Source organism: Leptidea sinapis, chromosome Z (genome assembly GCF_905404315.1).
Source record: "Leptidea sinapis chromosome Z, ilLepSina1.1, whole genome shotgun sequence".
NCBI classification, from domain to species: Eukaryota; Metazoa; Arthropoda; class Insecta; order Lepidoptera; family Pieridae; genus Leptidea; species Leptidea sinapis.
In genome coordinates, this window is record NC_066312.1 from 24,223,016 (window position 1) to 24,250,385 (window position 27,370).

Here is a 27,370-nt window from a genome sequence, read left to right on the forward strand (position 1 = left end):
TTTAAACGTAGTTTTTTGTTTCAAATCAAATCATCTTTATTTGCAAGATAAGGTAATAATTAGATGTTGTTGGCTTATAATTAACAGGTGCTCTTATCCTAACCCATAAGGCATGCAAATGCATGTTTATATGAAATATGTTTAAGTTTTAATGAATTTTTTATAATTTCATGATCACTGGATCTAACGAAATCTCTCTGGCTCGAGGTGCTACTAAGTGGAAACTACATGTGATACATATTGTGGCGATGGACATCTAGGGAACAGGCGTGGAGCAACGTGAGGCGCGACGTGTGCTGGTTTTTCCATCGCGGTATCAGCTCTTGGTGGTGCAGAATGGCACATGTAGATACTTAAGGAGTGTGCTATATGTTCTAGTGGTTTGTGCAACGTGTGCGGTGGGAAATGATAATTTTAGCATAGTGCTCATGAAACTTATTAACTTTAAGGGCGTGCCCATGAGCTGTATTGTTTTAATAGAAGTATTGTAGGAGGAAGACTATATTGTTTTATTGAAGGGCGCAGTTAAGTCTCTTGACCGCTTTTGAACGGTTTGTACCTATCTACTACACAGCACGTGCTCTTGATAAAGTTTATTCACCCTAAGCCTTCTTTATCATTTCTAATGCCTCCAAATATGAAATTCTAAACAAAATAGGTGATGCCAAAGTTTAAGACAAACCCTTTGTTCAATGTATTTGTACATTTTGAAATTTTCAATACACACTTGATATTATGATCTAACTAAAATGTTCATAAAATTAATCAAAAATGTATTGCGTAATAATTTAAAATTTCCATAGAATTAATTAAAAACAATACCCAGTGTTCCACTGTTTTACGCGCGGCGGGCCCTACACAGTCGGCCAGCCAGTAAGGACTCAAGAGCGATCAATGATGCACGCGCGATTTTTGTTCATCTACTTCACCGGACCGACCGAATTTTTAAAAATGGAGAAACATAAAATGAGCAAATCATAATATTGGTCATTGAGAACCATATTTAATTTTTTTTCAAAAAGCTCCCCACGATTTTTATATTATTCTGTTCCATCCACCAAACCGATATAGGGTTGCAATATGGCAATCGAATACAATAATTGTAGTACGATATATTTACATATCTGTTATGTGAGTATGATTCTGATATTTTAGCTATATTATTGTCAAGTTTCAATAAAATCTATTTAGTAGACGTCCATACATTCTTATAAACTTTCGTATTTATAATATTAGTGGGTACTTCTTTAGAAAACCAGAAGGTAAGGCTGAGATTTTCACAGGTCCGTACATCCAGACAATAGAGAGGCATTTTGATAATTTGTTTTCTTTGTACAGAAATTTGATCTCTACATATTTATTATAAGTATAGATTTCGATTACATACCTATTTGTATTATAGTAAAAACTAAGCAATTTTTAAAAGATGACCTTATACTAGGTAGGTACAGAGTTGGGTAAAGAAGACAACCCTATTGTCGTCAAAATAGGTAAGCGTCACACAATAGAGAGGCAATTTCTAGAGGTAACTTAAATGTAGGTTAATAGCCCTGTGCGATCTGAATTACACGTTATTGATTAAACGCGTCTTCCACAGAAGAATCAGCTGCAGCTGGAACTCTCGATCTTGTTACGAAAGAGGTTCATTTCTTATTGCCAGTGATGAATAACAAAATTAAGGTTATACCGTAACGAATTAGGGCCGACAATACGACCTATAATAGTTGTAATGCAACAATAAAATTATATCTCTATCCTACGTGACTATTGAGTATATTACAATAACGAGTACATTAAATACCTTCAGATTTGGCGCCTGTATCTGCTTTAAAATTCTCTCTCTCTCATTGATTTTCTTCTGCAGCTCTTCCGCTATTTGTTTGAAGTCCGCTTCCTCCACGTTTTTCAACGAGTCCGACAAATAGCTAAAGTCTACTCGAATCCTGGCACAAATAAAAGTAGTTTAAGTTAATAGATTTATTTACCATTGTACATTTACCCCACGTTACCCTGCGCTATTCGCCTTCTTACGATAAACAAGTGGAGGAAGACAGATATATTATATGGTATTCTACGCACACAACATAAAAATTTGGCTCATTGACCGTATTTCTGGCAACCCTAGAAAATGTGTACAGGTGTGCCTTTCTTATATCATAGCAGTGCTATTTTGTCATCAAAATATAAGCGGTAAACGAATAGAAAACATGGAAGCAGTCTTGACATACTATCTACCGTAGATTATAAGCGCCAAAAATTCACACAAGTCTCAATACAGTAAACTATCACTGCATAATAAAAAGAGTGTTATTGGTATTCAATATAGGTCGATATTTGGATGTGCTTTGTCAGTTATTTTGTCATGCGCACACCGTGATTACATGGTTGGTTGTCAGAATGATATTATTACGGTAACCAATTATTGTCAATATTTGTCATATATGTGGACGATGGATTATATATAATTTGTTACAGCGCTTTTGGAAAGTATTGTGAATTTCTTGTTGTAAGTATAAATAGAAATCTTCAGTTTCAAATTGGTGTGATCACATTTGAGATGTCTTAAGTGACGTGCAATATTAATATGAATATAATGAAATATGTATTCACCCAATCAAAACTAAATTATAAACTAAGCCAATTAAAGGGACCTAAGTATAACATTTTTGTAGACAGCACATTGGTATTGAAAAACCAATAAACTTCAAAAGTATCTAGTGCGAATCCCGTACAAGTAACAGTATTTTTTTTAGTTTTTTATTTGTAGGTTTTTTTTTATTAAAAGAAAAGAAAACAACACACTCTGTTACGCTCCTTTGCGCCAATATGACAACCCTGTTATCATCGGAGATGTAATTGCTTTTATCAAAAATGTATATACGAGAAAAAATAATCAATAGTTCTAACGCGATAAAAACGACTTGGAAAATAATAAATGAAGAAGCCGGAAGGGTGACCATAAAATATCCGAGTTCAATTTAAACTTTGATAACAGGTCCGTAAAGTCGAATTGCGAAGTTGCAACAATTTTCGATACATTCTTTACAGATATTCCTGTTACCACTACAAATTCGTTGAACTCATCACCAGACTCCGCTCTTTCACTATTGGAAGACAACATTTTTGAAAGTGATAAAATCTTTAAATTTGATCATGTTTCTGGCTCTGATGTCATAAAGGCTTTTAAATCTATTAAAAATAAGGCGACAAATGATCTTTGGGGCATTTGGGGTTAACTTGTCCTGTCTTTGATTGATATTATTGCACCAGATTTAGCTATAATATTTAACAATTGTATAGAATATGGTGAATTTCCTGACCTAATGAAACATAGTAAAGTATATATAATAGTAAAGTATATAAGTATTATATGGATGTATTAGGATTATTTTATTGCTGTTTGCTGAGTTCTCGTAACAGGTTTCATCATGCTCGCTTAAATGTCACTGCTTGTGGCGGCGACATGGGACGGGTCCTCTACTTCCCTAAAATATGGTTGAGGGAGGCGATGGCTGGCTCATGCGTCATGCTCGTGAACGGGCGCTGCTTGTGGCGGGATGATCCTGTTGCCGGGGACTCGGTTTCAGATTCTTTAAAGTTATTGTGTATACATATATATGTATGGATATATACATGTTTATTTATTTATTTATAATCGCTTATAAAATCCTCACAGAATACCTTTATTGATTTATGGTGTATGTGGATGATGCAGCTACTCTACTCAATAACTTTTGTATTAATTTACATTTTTTTTTTGACTTACTCGTGTAAGACATTGACTATTTGACGTTTGAGTGTGTTTGTTGCATCATTTTACATTTTACAAATTATATTGTAATTGAAATGATCTGTAAATCTTGATATAAAAGAGTGGCAATGAGTTTCTTGCTACTTCTTCTCATTAGCTCAACCCTTTACGAAGCAGCAGTAGATTCAATAAGAAAAATATTTTATTTTTTTTGACATTCATAAGTGTCATTTTCGTGACCAACTTGAATAAACTGATTTTGATTTGATTTGATTTGAATGAAAAAATTATTGAATAAGCAAACAGATACAATTACGAAAAATATAACTGCAGCAGTTTTACGAAAAGGCGATGAAAAAATACAGCCTATAATTGTATTAGGGAATCAAAGACCAAAATGAACTAGGCGCCAAGTGGACAGATTGATGTACGATTAGTGTCTAGTGTTTCACGTCGCCTCTGCAGTCCCGCCGCGACCACGATTCATGCAATTGGATCGAAATACCGGCATCAAATCAATAAAATATATATCGTGAGTACCCGTCAAAATAATTACAATGTTAAAGTTCCTCGATGATTCAAGTTTTAAAACATTCATTTATCGTAGATTCTGAGTCCTCTTTGAGAAAATACTTTCGTTAACATGCGTTGTAGGAGTCCCAATAGGGTGTATTACAACAATTTTGTAATTATTTCATTTAAATCCTAACTTTAATAAACCATAAAACATGTGATACCGTTCATCCCGCGCGTAAAGTTCTGCGGTGGACATGGACGAGGTCTCCGAATCCTCTATGTCGTCCCAATTTCCCTGCAGCAGCGGCAATCGCAAGCCATTGATCTGAAAAATCAATTTATTACCTAAATGGACTTTCATTTTCTTATTTTATAATACATAAATAGTACTCGATGAATGTTGTCATCAGTGAGCTAAACTGGCAAACTAATTAGTAAATTACCTACAGTCTGGGCACAGGTTAAATAGAGATTTGGTCCATTGAGTTTCTTTTAATGAAGACTTCTAGATTTACAGAATAAGCAGAAGGGCGTCATAGCTAATGTTATTACTGGGCTAATGAAACAACATTACATAACTGACTAATTTCACAAAGTTAAGCGCAATAGCAGTGCCACTCAAGAGGTTTAGCTTAAATCAAGAATTCTATATGGCCAGGGTGTATCACTTACCTAGTAAGCCATTCTTTTGAAACATCAGATGACAGGAACACACGAGCGTCGCCGGCCTTTAAGATAGTTGTATGCATTTTTTTAAGGTACCCATGTCGTATCGACCCGGAAATATCGCACAAGAAAGCTCTGTGGAGGAACGCCATACAATCAGATGGAGAGGATGATATTAAGTAGTTTTAAGTAATTTAAAAATTTGACACACCAATCTTATTTCTTACATTTATATTATATACTAGTTGACCCGACAGACGTTGTTCTGTATATAATAAATAAAATCCTGTTTTTTATGTATTTGTCAATAATATTTCATAACATCAAGAATTATTTCGTAAAATATGCTCCCTGTTGTTGTAATGAAATTGTTTTATTTTATATGTCAATATTTTACTAACCGTTAGAAGCATACGTACTCGTACATTTTATTTTCCTATCCATAAATATTTTATTTTAAATCGCTTCTTGATCCACGCGTATAAAAATATGTTCACGTTACACGCGGAAGTAGCATGGAAATATGAGATATGGACCCACCTGGCACTGTCGCTGGTATTTGTGTCGTTCACTCTTCTTACTCTCGATGCGGGCTTCGCATTCGTCAATTTGTATTTGGACAGTCACGATGTCTTTATGGATCGACGCGAGCTCGTTACGTATCTGACATTATAAAATTAATTTCTGTTTATTCAGCTATTAAACAGTCTTACAATAATTAAAGTTACAATTATGTATTAACAAACAGATTTAAGGATGCATTAATTTCTGCTTACTATACTTTCAAATTCAAATATTTTTATTCAAAACATGATGTCACTATTGTATTGAAAGTCAAAAACTTCTATTACAACCCATTCCAAAACGAATGCCTCAGACCTGAGAAGAATAGGCGCAACAACTCAGCGGGGTTTTTTTCATCGGTAAAACATGTTTACAAAGTAATATTGTACAATTAAACTTATTATTTAATAGCCTGAGGGCGGTCGCTCCATTTCCAATCTGTGGTATCAATAAGAAAGTCTGCATTAATGTTATAGTAACCTTAACCGTACAAAACTTTTAACATTTCTTTAGAATTTCGTTATACATTTATTATGAACATTTTCTGGGATCATATTGTAAAAGCATATCCATCGCCCCACAAAAGACTTACTATCTCTACTTAGCGGAGTAGTAGGCATTACTAGCAAATTCACTTATGTGCCTATGTACATACATTACATTATCAAGAATATAAATAGCGCAAATAGCCCAATTCTGCAGCACAAATATTGTATTAATATCGGCAGCGTTGCCCCATAGCAATATACCATAGGACATAAATGCAATGGAAATAACTAAAGTATACTAGTCGCGCCATATCTATGTCAGTTAATTGTCTAATCTTTTTAACCGCGAATGCTGCAGAACTAATTTTGTTCGCCAATCCTTCAATATGGGGTCCCCATTGTAATTTGGAATCTAGAGTTATGCCGAGAAATATAGCAGATTTCACTGGTTTTATCACCTCTCCGTTTAACAAAAGACTTGCATCTACATTTTTGACATTTGGTACGGTAAATTTAATATATTTAGTTTTCTTGCTATTAAACAAATTTATTATTATTAGCGTTAAACCAGTACACGATGTCAGATAGAATATCGTTCACTTCGTCATACATAGCTTGGTTTCTTTTCACTTCGAAAATCGGTGAAGTATCGTCCGCATACAATACTACCTTCTGTTTTTTCTCTATAAGATTAGGAAGATCATTTATATAGATAAGGAAGAGGAACGGTCCAAGAATAGACCCTTGTGGTATCCCCATACTGAGAGGAGTCCCAGGAGATCTCCTGCCATTCACGTCGAGCTTCTGAATTCTATTGTTTAGATATGAAGTCAGAAAATCGAGCGCAGTTCCGTTTGTGCCACAGTGACATAGCTTCCTGACCAGCGTTGAATGATGAACACAATCAAAAGCCTTCGATAAATCACAGAAGATGCCAAGTGCATTTTGCGATTCCTCCCAGGCATCAAAAATATTCTTGATTAGCTCAACCATGCATGTCTGTGCGGCGAAGCCACAAGTCGTGTTCTATCCCTGCTTTACCTCACCGCCTGCCAGTGTATCAACATCCTGCATTACGTACCTGCGCTATCTTCACGTCCACCTGCTCCATCACACGGCACTTGTCGCTGCAAGTCTCACTGAGCGCTACTGCTCGGCTCATTTCGTGGCCTATGTCCACTTGCAGCTGGGCCTTCACCTGCCGTTGCAGTTCCAGCTCAGCCTTGCCTTCCTGCACCGCACGCTCCCACCGCGTCACGTTCTCTGGAAACAACATTAAGATCAATGAGCAACAGTAGAAGTGGAACTTGGAAGTCAAGCCAAAGTCTGGCATGTTCATGTTCATCCTAGCAAGATTTGTTGGATCTTTCCAGTAATACTCAATATACGCGTCAATATCATATGTAATTAGATTTTTTTTTATTTAGGAATCAAACAGTCTGCTACAATCATTTAATATTAGTTGATAAAAAATATATATATCTATACATTTACGTTGTATGTTATAATGACGCAACGCAAAAGATTATGGAAAGATTATTATCGAACCAAAACAGGCTGAAATCTGAAGCTGCCAGGTATATAAGAGATTTCCAACAATGTATTGACTGATCACGATATCTCTGGAGCCATAAGGTGTAGGGTGAAGGTAGGAATATTCCTTTCCCCCAGTAGTAGTCGGCTAAGAACGGATTTTACGAAATTACACCCGCAAGAGCTTTTTATTATTATGAACAGAACAACGTCTGTCGGGTCAGCTAATTATGTGTCTGCCTATTCGGTTTTAGTTAATAAGTGAATGTGTTGTAGTTTATAACAATTATTGTTCAGTGATATTATTGTAAAGTTGTAAATTAAACTGATTTAGATGAGGATGAGTTAGATAAGTCAGGCTTTGGATGAAAAAGAGAATGTGTGTAAAATGTCTGGAGCTTAAGAAATTTAGAAGAAAAAAAAGAAGAAAAAATTATGTTTTATATTAATATTCACTATTTTAACATCGTTTAATATAATTAGTTCCATATGTGAAGAATGGCTATGAAAATTATAAAAAATATAAAACTAGTGGTTTATTTATTTATGTACTGACCGTACACGTGCACACACACAATTGCAAAAAAGTAATTTACCTGTGGAACGCTAGAATGTAGACCGGCTTTAAGTATTGCTGTGATCTATTTGACGCCCAGATTGCTCTTTGAAGCCGATTTGGCGTTGCCTTCCAGATGATCGCGGAATAGGCAACCAACATTTTTCGACATTAGTTATTAATAATCTCGCCAAAAATGGTTTGGTTTCATTACGTTTCAATCAAGAATGGTAAATGAGTACAGGGTCAATAGGGTTCCTTCAGTGAGCTCGTAAGGCACCCATATTAAATGCTTATTCGTGTACCAAGATTTTTAAATGAGTCACAACTGTGTAGTGGTCAATTTCCAGCCCTTCAACTATGTCGTAATTTGTAATTGATATACTCTAATTTTTCAGAAATTGTATCCATTTATCCGTAACAGGACGACTAGTAGAGTCAGCATATTTTTCTTTATTGTGGTCTAACTGCTCGTAACGGATATGATGCTGAAACTCGTGTAAAATGCAGTGAACTGTCAATGTGTTTGTTACATTGGGCTTATATCATGTTTTCCATTTTTTATCATATAACAATAATGTTTCATAAACTAAGACAACTTATTTGTGGACTTTTAATGACATATCTTTCAAATGACTCAAACATTTCAGTTTCTTGTTGTGATACTCATGTATATAATTAAAGATGGCAAATGTTCTCAATCAAGACAAATTTTCAAAAAGAGAAAAAAAAAATGGCGTGCCTACAAAGTACACAATATGTCAGAAGTGAAACTTCTTTAGAAAACTAATTTTTAAACCTGCATGATACAACGCTACTAGGGAAGATGTTCTACTTACTCGCAGTGCCATGTGGTTCATGCTACGTTAAATAGCAATAAACTTTCTCACTCTTCTTGGATAAAAACGTCCCACATTTTCGTGACGTTTCATTCGTAAAAATTTTACCCTCATGCGCGCAAAGAAGTTTCATTTCAAAAAGGCGCTCAGGTAAATAATTATGTAATATGAATTAATATCATCTCCTCAATATGAAGTTCGATTTAACTAATATTTTTCATATCCAGTAATGACAGTCCTTCCAAGATACTGCTGTTATGTATTAATTAATTTGTCATACTGAATGTTTAAGTCCTGTACAAAATATGCACTATATAAAGAGCTCTCTGCGTGTCATCAAAATCTATTAAGCAGCTTTTCGTCACAACATAACACAAAAAGTGTTCCCTACCCTCCGAAGTGTTGCACTAGCAACAGCAGTTGTTAGTCCCTTGTTATAACATAAGTATACGGCGACCATGCAGGAGGCTGATTTGAGTCTCATATTCCGTTTGCCTTGAAACAGCACGGTTTTGCGGCCTTCAAAGGACAAGTGGCACCCTGAGCATCCATAATAAGGTGCAGATCATTTTTATCTCTTCGGGGGTTTCCAGATAGCCACAGCATATTATATAACTACATACTATATAATATGTTGCGATGTATTACCCAGAGTGTCCCGCGAAACCTCAAACTTCAGCGTGGAGGCGATGCGCTCGATCTGTGCCTCAAAATCCATGCGCCGATTGTTCCTCTCCAGCTGCGCAGGCAGATCCTGCTCCTCGTACTGCCTGCAAAGGTCCAACACAGAACGTGTAAAAGTGTCCAGAGTTTGTTATATGAACACATTGTTTTCTATTTTTAATATACGTTTCTAGCCAGTTCGAATTTATTCCCCTTAAACCATAATGATAACATTTATATATAAATAAGACACTTTAAATGGATTAAAACGCGTGTCGTTGTAACTGTTTTTAGCCTTTCAAGCTCGGGTTAACTAAAATAAAAATGTAACTTTTACGCAAAATCTAATGTAAAAACTAAAAAGACAGAAAAATGGAGGACTTAATCCATATGCTCGATGGCCTCAATACAACTTCCCAAGGAGTAGGTCTCAAAATGAACATGGAAAAGACGAAGATCATGTCTAATGCCCATGTCGCAACTACTCCCGTAACAGTTCGGAATAATTGTACTCTCGAAATTGTTGACGTGTATACGTGTCTACCTTGGACAAATAATCCAGTTGGGCAGGTCCAATTCCGGGAAAGAGGTCACTCGTCAAATCCTACTCGGATGGGCAGCATTCGGGAAACTACCACAAAATACCACAGTCTCTGAAGACGAAGGTTTTTAACCAATGTGTGTTGCCATGCGCAACACAGACGTGGTCGCTAACTATGGGCCTTATAAGGCGGGCAATGGAGAGTTTCCCTGCGAGATCGAATTAGAAATGAGGAGATCCGTAGGAGAACCAAAGTCACCGATATAGCCCAAATGATTGCGAAACTGAAGTGGCAGTGGGCAGGGCACATAGCTCGGCGGACAGATGGCCGTGGCAGTAAGGTCCTCCAATGGCGACCACGTACCGGAAGGTGTAGTCTTGGTAGGCCCCCCACAAGATGGACCGACGATCGCCGGAGTAGGATGGATGAGGGCAGCGCAGGACCGATCGTCATGGCGATATTTGGGGGAGGCCTTTATCCAGCAGTGGACGTCTTCCGGCTGAAATGAATGTAAAAACAGTTACAATTACACAATCAAAGAAAATACTAACATTTATATAATAATATATCATGGTTTACATAGTCAAATGCTTTGATCAAAAAATATCATAACAACGACTAAATGATTTACATCAAATAAGACACTAATTGTAGGTAAGTTTTCTGCGTAATCTGAGACTTTTTCAAGTAAACGTATAAACGGTTTGCCTATTTATGAACAGCTAGAATATTTGGAATATTTGCTAGCTATTTGGAAAATTATTCATTTATGACAAATTATAGATACAAAATTGTGACTTAGAAATTAGATAAAATATACTTCATCCAAGGTCTAAGGCGGCGACGTGGGGCGGGTCGCTCCCTTCCCTAAAATATGGTCGAGAGAGGCGATGGCTGGTCCATGCGTCATGCTCGTGAACGGGTTCTACTCGTGGTGGCTGGATGATCTTGTTAACGGGAGGTCTGCTTGATGTGTTTTTTATTATTATTATTTCCTTTAAAGTTATTATATATTTTATTTTAAGAAATGCTCACATAATGCCTCTATTTATTTACGGTATGTGTGGATTGATGCATCTATACAATCATACTCAATAACTCTTGTGTTTATAAGTATTAATTTACTTTTTTTTTTCTTTTTTTTGACTTACTCATGTAAGCCTTTCAGTTTTTGACATTTGAGTATTTTTGTTGCGTCACTTTGCATATGTTGTTATTGAAATGATTTGTAAAACAATTAAAATGTAAATCTTGACTTAAAAGAGTGGCAATGAGTTTCTTGCTACTTCTTCACATTAGCTCAACCCTTTACGAAGTAGCGGTAAATTCAATAAGAAACAGTATTTTTTTTTGACAGTCATAAGTGTCATTTCCGTGACCTACATGAATAAAGTGTTATTGAATTTGAAATTTGAATTAAGTCTGAACAATTGACCAATTAGGCGTCACAGCAACACTTAAAATAAATAAGCGCGGGTAACATATGCTTGACGATAATATCCGTACTCCGTACAGAACTGAACTTCTCAAGTGGCGATAGGTTTGTGATAGCTACCGTATGTTGGCTACACCGATTTCTTTGCAAAAAGCGCTAAACACCGCGTCTTCCACATTGTTAATCTTCTCCTTTATCTCCATGATCTTGAAGGCGCCCACACGGATCGCGCTTTCAATCTCCTCGATTTGGGCCTGTCAAGCATATTTCATGAAATAGGAGGGCAACGGAGGCATCACCGGTAGCATGAAAAAAGGCATGAAAGGCATTTATTTTCTCAAATTTGATTCCTTTAGAATTCTTTTTGATGTCATTTCTAATATACTAGACACTACTACCGCTTCGGAAACAAATGGCGCTTTGAGAGAGAAGAAGCGGCGCAAGAAACTCTCCCAGCATTCCTTTTTTGAGCTGTTTTTAATAAAAATATACAATATTGTACTTTCATTGCTATTGCTTTAAGATAATCATAATCTAGTCCCAGGCTGTCCAATCACTTAGATATTCAGCTGTGGAGTAATAGGATTTACGACAGAGGCATTTTTTTTATAAAATATTTTAATTTATTTATAGATAATGCCTGAACAGTGGCGGGGACTTTATTATATAAGTGTATACATTTACCCTTAAAGCTATTATGTATCTTATGAAGCCTACTAGAATTAGTTACAAGCAATCCCTTATTTCTAGTGTTATAATAATGAAAATCACTATTAAGAGCAAAAAGGTGACGATTTTTTGTGAACATATATTAAGTTTTCATAAATGTAATGACAATGAACAGTCAAAATATTTATTTCTTTAAATTTTTCTTTGAGAGACTGTCTATATCCAAGCTGATATATATCGCGAACAGCTCTCTTTTGCAGAGCAAACACTATGTCAATATCGGCAGCATGACCCCACAGTAAAATACCGTACGTCATGATGCTGTGAAAATAACTGAAGTACACCAATCTAGCGGTCGTAACATTAGTGTACTCTCTAATCTTTCTAACAGCATATGCCGCAGAACTGACTCTATCTGCTAGTTGGGCAATATGTGGACCCCACTGAAGCTTTTTATCCAAAGTGATACCCAAACAGACTGTAGTGTCCACAAGTTCCAATTTCTGGTCATTTATAAGTACGGTACGTTTTGTACGCTGTGTTTGGTGTAATGAACACTTGGTTTTTTTACTGTTTTAATGCAGATTATTCATCTCAAACCAACGCACTATCTTTGAGAGCGCATTGTTTACCTCGTCATCAATATCTGCACTTCGTTTCACTTTAAAAATAAATGAAGTATCATCAGCAAACAATACAATCTCATGGCTATCATCTACCATAAACCGTAGATCGTTAATATATATAAGAAACAAGAAAGGACCGAGAATAGAACCCTACGGAACATCTATTCCCACAGGTTTACCCGAAGACCGTTTGCCATTTACATCGACAATCTGAACTCTTTCGCTTAAATATGATTTTAACAGATTAAGGGCTCTATGTTTTACTCCAAAATGCTTTAGTTTTAGGAGTAAAGTTTCAATTTTATCTGCAATGAAACGTATCTTCGCTTCATGACAAACTACTTTAAAGAGCTTGGAGTATTTTTTTTACATATATTTTAAATTGTTCACTATTATTGTAATGTGTCTCATAATAAAGGTCATATAAGCGTTTACGACTTTTCTGGATACCCATTGTTGCCCAATCATTAAAACAATGTTTGTTGTTTACTGTTACCGTTACTGGAGTAAAAATCCTGTCAAATTCCTCACAGAAGGAATTGAAGACTATGTTATAGTGAAAATTAGCAGTTTCACCACAGTGTAAAAATGGTATGGTATTTATCAAATTATTTTTAAGCCTCTAAAGACGGCTACCAGTAACTGGTATAATCGTCACCTTTTTTGGTCTGAGATTGTCCAATCTTGTATTTACTTTTATCAGTTGCCCACAATGGTCGGACTGAAGATTATTAATTATAAGTTTACTAGTAATAGTAACATTTGTAAAAACATCTAAACAGGTTGCTGTTGTAGAATTGATTCTAGTAGGTTCCCAAAATACATTGAACAAATTAAAACTTTGAAATAATTTTTTAAGTCTAGGCTGAACAATTGACAGAATTTTCAAGCAAGTTTATATTAAAATCTCCACACACTATAATTGACTTGCTGGTTTTGGTAAATTTTGATAGTACCTCCTCCATTCTATGTTGGAATTGTTCATATGATACAGTGGGGGGCGGTATACACTTACAATGACAAATTGCTCTAGTTCTATACAAGCTAACCATATAACCACTGTAAGTGTGTAAGTGATTACCGCCGCAGTTTGCCGGATTTTTGCCGGCAACCGTAACTCAGCGTCTCGGAAATACCGCGCAAGCAAGTCCTAGCTTAGGAGTGCGTGGAAGAATGTAAAAGACAGTACAAGGATGTTCAAAATATATACTGTTAAGAACACATCCAAAATTTAAAATTCACATACGTAGCTAAACACATAACCAGGCTATTGAGGCTATCGAAATATCAAGGGCGCTATCCATATCTATATATATAAAAGAGAATGTATGTTTGTATGTTCCCTAATAACTCCTAAACTATTCGACCGATCTCAATTAAATCTTTTTTAATAGATTCGTTGAAGCTCAAGGAAGGTTTGCATAATATATAATTTATATGGCAAAACAATGTTTGCCAGGTCAGCTAGTATCTAATAGTTTAGAAATCTGAGCGGCACTAAGATGTGGCTTACACAGTTACAACCCGTCAACTCATTCTAATTTTTCTATGAACCAGTGTCATCAATTATGATTTTTTTTATTGGTAACAATGACAAAACTTAAATCTTACTTGAACTTGCAACGCCAGAGGGTCACAGAAAATTTGCAAGCCTTTTAGGAAGGTATCAATAACGTATCACTAGTTACGGATACCGTGCTGTCACCGTTTAGTGACAAGATCTTATCTATCTATAGTTATGTCCAATATAGTTATAGTCCAATGCTTTATGTCGATAGGTTATTGAAATGTAAGTAAGCGTAAAAAGATTGATTTGTCTACCTCTAGTAAGTTAAACTAAGGATAGAAAGGTTATTGAAAACGGCCGTTAGACGCGAGAAGAAATAGTCGAGTCGCGAGAGAACAGGGTTTGAGTTGAAGCTAAAACGGCCGGCTAGGACCTATTAGTTTGTCGTCACAAAATGTTTCCCAGTAAAGCCATCTATTATTATAAGCTGTTTTCTATGAATCAATAAAGATTTGTCAGTTGTAAACTGTCAAATACCACAGTATTCCATTAAAAATATACTGAGTAGGTAACTTTTTCATTTTATTTGTTTAAAGAGCTCTCGTGTAGCATCGAAATATTACAGTAGGTACTATTGCAATGTTTAAATAATGTCGAATCAGTTTCTTGATAAACTATCGAATAAAAACGACGTATTCAAGAACCGCATTGTGCAGCATGTCACAAGTTTAAATAATAATATAATAATATTGACACACTTTACACAAATTATCTCGCCCCAAGTTAAGCATATATAGCCTGTGTTATGGGTTACAAGACAATGATATATTTAATACAATATACTTACTTAAACATACATAAATACATATAAACATACATAAATACATTTAAACATCCATGACTTGGAAACAAACATATGCACTTTATATAAGTATAACTCACCCCAATCATATCAGTTGTAAGTGGCAATACTGCAATTTCAGCGTCCAACACATGAACACGTTTTTGCTAGAAAAAAAACAAACAATTAAAAATTAATGGAGATTACATATTTTGTATTTGGAACAAGGTTTACTGTAAACCACGACTGAAGAATTGATCTTATTGATTTATGACCGATGTAGTTATCGTACCATTTGTTCAGTGGTAGCACCCTGTTACGTTGGTTACCACTTTAACCGCTAGATCGAATTAATTTTGGTACTAAAAATGTGTGTAATATAATATATTCGCATTATATTCAACAGAGCATTTTACTATACTATATGAGAAAACCATAAAAAAACCTATTAGTGGTTATTGAGATAGCTTAGGCACGAAGTAGTTCGGAAAATATCAGATCATTTGAGAATATAAAATATTTTTTTTTTATTAATTTCTTTTTTCACTACTTATTTACTCAGCAAAGCGGTATCGATAGTATAATATTTATATTAATTTTATGGAATTATTCTGGTAATTTTTTAATTTATTACTTGACCAAGGATGCTAGGACATCTGGTAAATTATTGTAAACATAGAATTGTCAACAGATCACCGTCTGATGCTTCACGTAAGTCACGTAGTTTTTACGTCAATAAGTATTAAAATTGTATCATGAAAGATGGTTTCATAAGGAGAAATAGCACAAATCTACCAAAATACTGTCCTCGGTAAGGTCCTCTAGGCTCTAACCCACTTTTATTAGAAACTCATTTGGGAAAGGAATCATTTGGGAAAGGGAGTGATTATACGTTTAATGATTATAGCTTTTAATTATAGACTTAGATTATTTATATCTAAAATAAAGTATGGCAGATGTGAAAACGTCGAAAAAATTGAGAATAGAACTAACCTCTATTTTGAACAATTCACGCACACTAACACAAAGTGTCATACAAATCGCGAGTGTAAGACGTAGCTTGTTACGCACACTATTAATATTACTGGCTGTTTTCAGCGGTTATATAACAGCTAGAGATTCTATCTAAATGTATCAATTTTCAAAGTTTATAGCTTTAGTTTACATGACAATAGAGGGAGTTACCGTAGCATCTCTGTCAGCGATGGCGTACTTGAGGCGGGCCTCCAGGCCGTGGATTTCCAAGTCCAAAGTGGCGAGCTCCGACTCCTTGCGAAAGTTTTTCATCGCTTCCCGGAGCTCTTCTGCCAGCTTCTCCTGAATACCACAATATTTAACAATTATCCACAATAGTAATCATATGCTAGTTGTACTATCTCTTTTGGACGCTGACGCGCGTAGTAATCTCACCAGTACCAGCAGTTCACTCTTCGGACCGTCTCCGGGCCGTGCGGCCTTCAGGCTGTGCTGATTGCCCTAAATGCTGTTGCAGCTCTGGCGTTCAAGACCTTTCACCTGGCCGGAATATTGGACCACTTCTGTTATAATTATTTAAATTATAGTGACAAGTGAGCTACTATCAAAGAACTTTAAACTCTAATTAATGTAAAATTTACCTTTGTTTATTTATTCGTTGTTTAGTCCCCTACGACTAGTAGGACTTTCTTCCTTTAATTATTTTCTTAAATTTTATATATATTTTTTAATAATGAACCAACAAAAATTTATAATATTTAAGTTAATAGATCTTGTATTACTTTAATTGTTTAAATTGAATATATTTATTGATGAATAACAAACAGATAAAGTAAACTTAGCGTTATACTTATATCTACTATTATACTAATAGAAAAGTGACCTTCTTATCCTTGAGCTCATACAGATGCTTCTGGTCCCAGCGCCTGGCTCTCCGTTCCAGATCCTGCAAGCCGCCTGAGATGAGGCCCTTCTTCTGGTAGAACGTGCCGTCCAGCGCCAAAGTCTGAAACATGCAACATGCATTGTACATAAGGATATCTTGTTGCCCTCATCATCATAGCTCTCCACGAAATAGGACATGAGCTTCCGTAACCTACTCACTTTAAAGTCATAGTAGTGGCGATTTATCGCGGGCGGGTCGTTACCTTTCCATAAACTTAGTCGAGGCAAACATTATGTAATAGTTCAAGTACAGAAATCTCACTACGCAAAATCAATTAAAGAGATAGACACTCTGGCGGCCATACAATAAGGTGTAATTCAGATCGCACAGCGCTATTAACAGAATATTATTAGAAGTTGCCTATTTTTATCGCGTGATTACCTCTTTTGACAACATTAGGGTTGCCTTCCTTACCTTAGTATAAGGTCAACTTAAAAAATAGCTCAGTTTTTTCTATAATTTAAATAGGTATGTAATCGTTATTTATAATCAATATTCCTTTGTCGTCAAATTTACATAAGTTGCAGATACTAATGTATGCATTGGAAGACCACGACATAGTCAAACCTACTTAATATAGGAAATAAACATGTAACTATCATGAATAGTAATTTCATTATAATAATAATCACTCAAAATTAGATTATTTCAGCAGCGTCCTGCAGGAAGCTCAAAAAATTATTTTGTATCTTAATGACCTTTAATATACTTTTTTTGTCTTCGTTTTTAATGGGTCTGACCGATAAAGCAGGTGACGAACAAAGCTCGCGCGGGAATCCTTACTGTAAAGCCTCTCTGTAGACCCGTCGCGTGTACTTCCGATTTGGATACCTACACGGAGAGACCTTATACTAGATAGATACAGTTTTAGGTAAAGAAGTCAACCCTAATATCATCAGAAGAGGTAAGAGTCACGGGATCAGAAGCGTGGTTGGTTTTCCAGCAAGATAGGCATGACAGTTATTTTTTTTTATTTAAAGGCTAGTACTTGCCTTTAAGTAAGTGCCTCGTGTGGTCCCATTTCAAATTCGTCCACTTCTGACAATGGTATCCAGGAGAAAACCATATAAGTCTAAATTTGCATTAAATATATGTGTGATTAATGGCCGAATAACTCAATATCACGCCAACTGATTTCGATGATTCTTTTCAAGGGTAGTCTGGTGAGAGCATGGTTAGGTTCTAATTATAGGGTCCATAACAAAGGAGTGGAACTCTTCCATTCTTAGGAGCAAATTAACGATACTCGGCCGAATCTTTTATATGCTATCCGGATATTTGAGTCAATTACCATAACGACGTTATGGTCAAGTTATTGTCGTGGTCGAACATGAGATTACAAGATGATCAATGGAACTCCTTAATGGCCCACAGTGTTTTTTATTTACCGTTTTTATTCTTATAATGTATTGAGTAATTGTAACTGATAAACCAATTTGTGGTATCTTTACGGTGTACCCATATACTACATTATGTATACGTAATGTGTAGCTCACTCACGTCGTATCGAGTGTCTAAGTCGCGGTGGTACTCGTAGGCCACGTAATAGGCGTCTTCGGGAGTTTCGCAGACCATCGCGTTGTTGGTGACAAACTGCACGGCAGGGAAGATGGCAGCTGGTTGGAACCGCAGCACGTCGTATAACAGCTTCACGTTCTTCGGGTTTTTGATGGCGCTGCGGAGAACATGTAGATACTATTGCTCACAATCAAGGAACTAATTTTAAATTGATGGATCGACGATCTGGTCAAGATCGCCAGAATACGTTGGATGAGGGCAGCGCAGGACCGATCGTAGTGGGATAGGTAAATCTTTAGGGGAGGTTTTTGTCCAGCAGTGGACGTCTTCCGGCTGAAGATGATAGTGCCTAAAAACACATCTACATAAAGAATCTTGTACCATATTAACTGTTGAAATCTATTTATAAATCGAATGCTTGAAATACGACATTTTCCATGTGATTTCGATCTGAACTGAATTCGATGTCCAGAGCTAGTTTTTATGTATTTTACTAACCCAAAGCAAGGAGCCGCAATGCACTCCTTGGGACTCCTGTCAATGAAACTGTCGGGTAATGTACGAAATGTCTTTTCAAAATTGACATTTGACTTTCCTAGTTTACATTATAATCTAGAGGCTATAGTGTTCGAAGTAATTAATGGACCGTGCCGTGTGGTGGGTACACTATGTACACACGTTGTAATATGAACGTGATTGCCAACCGCCAGGAGAGATTATTTGAAATTTTCTTCAGCTGACATTGAAAATAATTCAAAATTTGTATTTGTAGATTGGAGCCTTTTTCTGCCGTGAAGCAGAAATGTATAAGCATTATTGTGTTTCGGACTGAATGGCGCTGTAGCTGTTGTAATTACCAGGCAAATGAGACTTCTCATCTTATGTCTCAAGGTGACGAGCGCAATTGTAGTTCCGCACAGCGTCTTTGGGTTTTTCTAAACTCTTGATCGGTACTGCATTGTAATGGGTAGGGAGTATCAATTACCATCCGCTGAATGTCCAGCTCGTCTCGTCCCTTCTTAACACAAAAAAAATGTATTATACAATAAAAATAACTCTAATAGGCTCCTATTCAGAAATTGTTCTAAACGGATAACTTTAGCCAAAAATGGATGTCTTTGACCATCCTCGTATTAATAATAGATAGGTAGGTATTTCATTTCCGGGCCGGGCAAAAAGCATTGGGTTTTTAGTAAGAAATTTCTGAGTAGCAGCCCAGAGTTTAGAAATGTGGAGGCTCGCCCCTATTATGTGGAAATCAAACATGAACATTGTCCAATTTAATCCCCAGAAGACTCAAGTTTGCGTGTTTACCACTAAAACAACCCCATTTGTCGTATAACCGCTCTTCGACAACACTTCCCTTACAGCCTCGCCTTAGTATCGGAATACTGGGTCTCAAATTCTCGAGCGATTGTCAATTCCGCGACCATCTGGAGGGCAAAGCCAAATAGGCTGTCATCTCTGGACTGGCGCACCCCCGTATCAGCTCGATCCAATTAACCGCGTGCATTGCAGAGCAGCTCCAATTGTCGGGGACCCATTGCTCTGTGAGCGGCTGGATAAAGACATCCCTTCATTGTGTGTCCTCTACCGCATTTATCATGGGGAGTGTTCCGAAGAGCTGTTTCATCTGATTCCGGCCGCCGAATTCCATCTTCGCACGACACGCCCACAATCCATACATAAAGCTGTGAATGAACTTCCTTGTGCGGTGTTTGCGGGACCATACGACATGGATACTTTTACACGTCCTACACACTTTCCTTAAAGGCCGGCAACGCTCCTGTGATTCGTCTGGTGTTGCAAAAAAATGTGGGCGGCGGTGATCAATTAACACCAGGTGGCCCATACGCTCATTTGTCCTCCTTGTCCATAAAAAAAATAATAACAGTGAAACGTGGGTGGAAAAAATACACCTCTGCCTAACCCTTCAGGAATACAGGCGTGAAAATGTGTAAGTATTGTTATTTCTTATTTTGTTCGCAATAACAGGAAGTACTTTATTCTAATTGTATGTGTAATACAACGTGCTATTGTGTGATTTCGTCTAGTGTGCATACCCCTTAATAATAATCTCAAATTCAATGGATGTTTTATTTATAATAATTTTTATACTTTAGTTAAGTTCCGACAGTCGTGTTTGTTAGATAGTCGCGTTGGACTTTTGATTTCGTGTGATAATCATGGCAGATTATGGGAACAATGAATATTACGACATGATATTATTGTGTGTGGGTGCGTGATGTAGGTTCCTGGACTGTTTTGAACGTACTAGTGATGAGATAAGTAGGTATCTACTTAGGTACCTAACTACCTAAAACATAATCAATCAAAATGACGTGATGTGGTGTTTTCGTGTATTTATTGTGAAACTCAAGGAGTGTTCAAAACCTGCGAAAGATAAAATTGAATTTGAATTTGAAAAATTTGTTTAAAAACAACGGCTCCGCCTATATTAAATGGCGGTCTCTTTAAATGTTAGGGTTGTCTAAGAAAAGAAATTGAAATATAATATTTTTATTTTTCAGGGGCTTTTTTTATTTTTATTGATTTTATTTATTCAAATTTAAGCATCACAATACTATTGCATATGACTTATATAACGTAGCATTGAAGGCATGTTATACCCTTTCTGATTCACGTAGCATAAAGAGTTTTATATACAGCGTGTTTTTTAGTTTTTTAAACTATTATTAATTTTTCATTTTTTAGTTAATTTTTTTAGATTGAATGAAGGGATTTCAATATTTGTTATATTGAAAGATCACTTAATTCAGATAACCGGAGATCACCGAACTAGCTTTTATAATAATTAGCTCCGTTAAATCACGCATTAATAATTTATAATGGAAACAGATTACTTAAACAGCGCCATCTTTTCGTAAATAAAAACATTACTTCAACATACAGAATCATTTGTACACGTGTACGTTCCATGATATCATTTCATAATTAAGAGTTTATTTAAATGGTGCTAGATGGCGTGAATTACAAATTCACCACCATCTATTCGCTTCTAAACGAATTAGACACTATTATTTTGGGGAACTGTCTTGACGTGTCGCGCGGTTCCTTTGTAATTTACAAGAAATTACTAGATGGTGCTTATTAGTGATTTATTTATTAAAAATTATATAAATTGGCAAAATTCTAATTTTGCAAATTGAATAATGGAATAATCTTATCAAATTAGTGTATTGTCATCGGTCTTCGATAAATCTACAAAGTTTGAATGGAATCTGGCCGTTTAAAGTGGGTCAAAATCGCGTCTAAAGGAGTCAGTTACAAACATACAAGTGAAGCTAATATAAAGCGTTTATAAATACCGCAGCCTCGTCTTGAGCGGCTTGGCCTTTATGTGATCGACCGGCAGGAAGGTCTCAGGCTCCAGCAAGCGTTCTTTCAGCATCTGGATGCATCGGCGCGCCGTATGCTGCGTATCCACGACGATGGCGTCCACGTAGCGGCCCATCACCCTTGTAAGGGCGACGTTGTAGCGCTGGTGTATCGGCTGGCACAAATGAATCAACCGGCCGTACTGCCAAACAATTAAAATCACTTATTTAATTAGAATTAGACAAACTCAACCACGCTTACCTGCGCCTCATTTTTTTAGTATAATAAGTATGTTTGATATTTCAGTCAGAGGGCTGCCGGCGAGTGACCCAAATCCATGTGGGTGCCTATGGCCCGGTCGCGGATGTTGAGGTGAGCGCGGGAGGCTCTCTTCCTCACGTATGCGGCTTCTACATTACTCGGCCGTCAGTCATCAGGTATTCACGGTGAGGGTTACTATATCCTCGCAGTAGTCCTGGCGGACATGTACATCAAGGTGCATGACGTCCCCTACTGAGGCTCCAAGGCGGGTGGGGCACTGACGAGGATGAATCTTAATAAATCTCTACCCATGGACCAAAAGAGAAACTTCGACCATAACAAACGAGCTGCTCCCTCGGGAGCGCTTAGCCAATCCGTCCAGACCACGGCTGCTCCCACAGCGCCGAAAGAGTCTTCCTCGCTGGATCTTTCCACCCTAAAGGAAGCCATACCGGCAACTACCTTCACGGACGATGCCTGGACGCTACCCATCAGGAAGGGAGATGCCAAGCCTACATACAAGGCACCTAGCAGGACCGCACGAAACCGCGCGCGAGCCGAGGCTAGGAAAGCAAGAATAAAAGCCGCTAAAAGCAACCCCCCCAAACCCAAAGAGGTTCAGGTAGACAGCGCTACTGGAGATAAAGGCGAGCCCGCAGGCCAGCCGACTATCGAACCAGTAGCAAGCGGTAGTAAGCCCCAAAAAAGGCCACGAGGGAAACGCGCTGGCCGAAACGTTCAGGATAGGGCGGAAGCTCGTGCTGCTTCCGGGCAAGGTCCAAACCTACCCAAGGGCAGCAAAAGGGCTCGCCCGGATGACACTCTGTCACCCCGCGAGGACGTTAAACGTACGCGAACGAACCCGCGGCCCACTCCCAAAAAGGGCTCCGTAAATTACGCCGACATGTGTAAATCTAACGATTTACTAGTCGCGATCATGCATGAGCCCTTCAGGGACATAAAAGCCGAGCAAGCCCAGGCGATACCGTCGGCAATAGAGGGTGCGATAGACGCAGAAGTCTGCGCCGCCACCTCTTCCACTGATCCCTTCAGGCTGCCCAGCTTCAGAGGCAGAGCCAACCATGGTGAGGGTACTCTCAAGCTTTGGTGCGAGGACACTTACACCGTGGAATGGCTTAAGAAGACTGTCTCCAAGATGACTTCACCACTTCCACACACCAGACTCGTGGTCAAACGCCAAGCCGACATCCCTAGGAAAGTCAAGGCGACCATGATCATCCCGAGGTTTTCCAAGGACGAAAATCTTAGCATGCTGCAGACCAGATTCGCCGGGCAGAATCCGTGGTACAACGTCCGCACTTGGAGCTTGTACCACATACCAGAACCAGACGAAAGTGGCAGGGTGCGCATAGTCCTTGGGATACCTGAGGCAGATGTAGCTGAGCTCAAGAAGCGAGATCGCAGGGTCTCGTACAAATGCGGCTCAGTGTACGTAAATTTCCCCGAAGAGGAGGGTAAAGGCAGCGAAGCACCGAAACCAAACCCGGACGTGGCAGCGCAGCCGAAAATACCAACCTCGACCGCTCCTGAGGCGGCGCCCGACAACCGCATGGATGTCGTGCCGGAAGGAGGGCAGCAGCCCTCAGGTGCAGCCCCTGATGCTACACATCAGAAGAGGACCGACGGTGTCTCTATGACCGCCACTTGTAAAGAGGTTCGGACTCCCATAGAGACCAAATCGCACTCCATAGACTGGTGGCAGCAAGGGGCCGGGGAAGAGGATCAGACAAAGGAGTTGGAGGACAGTCTACTGCACAGCGATGGCAGCCCAGACCGATCCACCTCCACTCCTTAAAGTCATACAAATCAACCTCCAGCACAGCTACACCGCGACGGCTAACCTGCGACGTTTGCTGGAGGGAAACACCGAGACCATAGCCCTAATCCAGGAGCCGTGGATTAGGAAAGGCAATATATGTGGTCTCAACAACATCGGAGGCAAACTTTTAACTGCTACCGAAGGTAAACCACGTTCATGTATTTATACTCCACGACATGTAACGACCACCATTATAAATGAGCTATGTTCCAGAGATCTAACCGCTGTGAAGCTCCAGGCAGATGACCGCCTAGGCCTATCAGACGTGGTCGTAGCGTCGGTCTATTTGCCGGGGGAAGAGGAGGTACCAACACCGGAGCTCACCGCGCTAGTCAGCTACTGCGAGACAGAGAGGCTGGAACTAATCATCTCCGCTGACTCCAACGCACATCACACCATCTGGGGCAGCCAAAATACCAATAAAAGAGGTGAGGACTTACTTACATACCTTTTCTCAACTAACCTTAATATACTTAACAGGGGCTCCGAGCCTACCTACGTTACGGCGCGAGCCCAAACTATAATCGACCTAACACTGGCAACCGACCATGTCTCTTCTCTCGTCAATGACTGGCACGTGTCAGACGAACCTTCATGCTCGGATCACAGATGGATTAGGTTCAACCTTCGCTTAAACACCAAACCTGCCCTGCCAAGGCGGAACCCGCGCAAAACGGACCGCACCAAATACGACAGATTGGTGAGAAATGAGCTTATGGCCATTTCCCTACCAGACGATTATAACGGTACCGCAGGTATAGAAACTCATGTAACTAACATAACTCAAAAACTTATCAACAGCTATGAACAGACGTGTCCTCTTACTTCGACAAAGCCCAACTCAATCGACAAAAGTGTGTGGTGGGGTCCAGAGTTAGATAGGCTGCGCTGCAAAGTAAGGAAGCTGTTCAACAGAGCCAAAAATACTCGGGCACCAGACGACTGGGATGCATATAAACAGGCCCAATATCGTTTCAAGAGGCGCATCCGCGAAAGGAAGAGAGAAAGCTGGAGACGCTTCTGTACTAACATTGAATCCACAAACCAAGCGGCTAAAGTAAAAAACATCCTTTCACGCGACCCAGAGCGTAATCTAGGTTGCTTGAAAAAATCTGACGGCACATACACCAAATCCGACCCCGAGACCTGCGAACTACTCCTGCAAACTCACTTCCCTGGATGCCGCATCACCAACAACCAGACGTGGGAGGAAGTGGCGTCGCAGAGCAACACACCGGATCTAACGGATTGGACCACAGCTCACAGGGTGGTAGACAAAGACAAGGTAATGTGGACAATTAACAGCTTTCTTCCATTTAAATCAGGAGGCCTGGACGGGATCTTCCCAGGACTGCTACAATGGAGCGGTATGGGGCCGCTAGTAGCGCATTTAACTGCAATCTATAGGGCATGCCTGGCCTACAAATACATACCGCTCCAGTGGAGGGAGGTAAAAGTGGTATTTATCCCTAAGCCCGGCAAAAGTGATTACACAAATCCCAAATCGTAAAGGCCAATCAGTCTCACATCATTTTTGTTGAAGACTCTAGAGAGACTCTGCGATAGGGATATTAGGGAAAATGCCCTCATACAAAAACCGCTACATGACAACCAACACGCCTATACTCAGGGCAGATCAACCGAATCCGCACTCTATTGCGTAACATCTCTCGCAATGAAAGGATTATCACGTAAACAATCAACCTTAGGTGCTTTTATTGATATCGAAGGCGTCTTCGACAAAACCCCTTTCACTAGCATAGGACGAGCGCTAGCCGCTCATGATGTAGATCCTACAATTGCCGGGTGGATAGACACCATGTTGAGGCATAGGGCGATACGATTTACTGTGAACACCAGTACTAGATGTGTGGTGGCAACGGGCTGCCCACAAGGAGGGGTACTCTCGCCGCTACTCTGGAACCTTGTGGTAGATGAGCTCATCACAAGGCTAAACAAAAAGAAACTGTACACGGTGGGCTATGCTGACGACCTCGCCATTCTAATAACAGGACCAGTCGAGAACGTCTTATGTAGCCTCATGAGATCTGCTTTTAAGATTTTGGAAGAATGGTGCGCGCAACACAAACTCACAGCTAATCCGTCAAAGACGGAACTAATACTATTCACTAACAAACGCAGCCTTGGTAATCTAACATTACCAAAGCTGTTCAACACCGAACTAAGCCTTACTAAAGAAGTTAAATACCTGGGGGTTATACGGGATAGTAAGTTGCTTTGGAACAAACACCTTGAAAACAAGCTGGAAAAAGCATGCATCATCTTTTGGCAGTGCAGAAGACTCATAGGCAGAACCTGGGGTCTTGCTCCAAAGATAAGCAGATGGCTCTATACAGCAGTCATCAGACCAATTATCTCCTACGGAGCAATAGCGTGGTGGCCCAGGACAGAGCTTGTGACAGTACAAACCAAGCTGCAGCGTTTCCAGCGGCTGGCCTGCACAGCCATAACAGGATGCATGCGCACCACGCCTTCCTCGGCCCTTGAAACTATTCTAGGGCTAACACCACTCGACATACACTTTCAACAAGAAGCGACAATGGCGACTCTACGTCTAAAGCTGTTGGGTGTATGGAAGAATGAAGACGGCCTAACAGATAAGCTCTGGAATAGGGTAACAAAGGATTATCCACTCTGTGAGGCACCATGTGATAAGATAACTAAAACAAATACCTTCCATAAAAACTATCACATACAGCTATATGAGAAAGATGCTGACCAGTCAGGTGTAAACGAACTAAGAATTTACACAGACGGCTCGAAAATGGCTACTGGAACTGGTGCCGGCATATTCTCACAGGAACTAAACATACACATTTCCATACCCTTGGGCACACACAGCTCCATCTTCCAATGTGAGTGCGTAGCCATCAAGGAAGCCGCCAGCGCTATATTAAGAAGAAAGGTACATGGCCACAACATCAGATTTCTTTCTGACAGTATGGCGGTACTAACAGCGCTGAAGGGTACCACACACAACTCAGCACTAATACACGAATGTCACCAAACCTTGGAGCAAGTTGCCTCTTATAACCAGGTAACTCTGCAATGGATCAAGGACATAGTGGTTCGTTGGGTAATGATGCAGCGGATGAGCTTGCAAGGCGGGCATCGGCAAATACAGTGTCTGGTCCATTGCCACTTCTGCCACTGCCCTTCAGCCAAATGCGCTCATGGATACGCTCTCTCACCAACGACCTACACAACACCCGATGGATGAATGTCTCAAGCTGTAGACAGTCGAAGGTGGCGATACCTGCACTATCGCCCAAAC

At 38.9% G+C, this 27,370-nt stretch overlaps 1 protein-coding gene across 1 annotated transcript in view; it reads right to left on the reverse strand.

Annotated features, from left to right (window-relative positions):
* LOC126978720 (structural maintenance of chromosomes protein 1A-like) overlaps window positions 1-27,370 on the reverse strand; it is a 59,776-nt gene that overhangs the window by 9,629 nt on the left and 22,777 nt on the right. The window contains exons 13-23 of the mRNA XM_050827744.1: window positions 21,965-22,176; window positions 18,618-18,792; window positions 17,055-17,177; window positions 16,382-16,513; window positions 15,298-15,363; window positions 11,674-11,807; window positions 9,562-9,683; window positions 7,067-7,248; window positions 5,474-5,596; window positions 4,489-4,592; window positions 1,802-1,943 (exon numbers count right to left, since the gene is read on the reverse strand). Coding sequence (XP_050683701.1) covers window positions 1,802-1,943; window positions 4,489-4,592; window positions 5,474-5,596; window positions 7,067-7,248; window positions 9,562-9,683; window positions 11,674-11,807; window positions 15,298-15,363; window positions 16,382-16,513; window positions 17,055-17,177; window positions 18,618-18,792; window positions 21,965-22,176 — 1,515 coding nt within the window. The remainder of the gene's footprint in view (window positions 1-1,801; window positions 1,944-4,488; window positions 4,593-5,473; window positions 5,597-7,066; window positions 7,249-9,561; window positions 9,684-11,673; window positions 11,808-15,297; window positions 15,364-16,381; window positions 16,514-17,054; window positions 17,178-18,617; window positions 18,793-21,964; window positions 22,177-27,370) is intronic.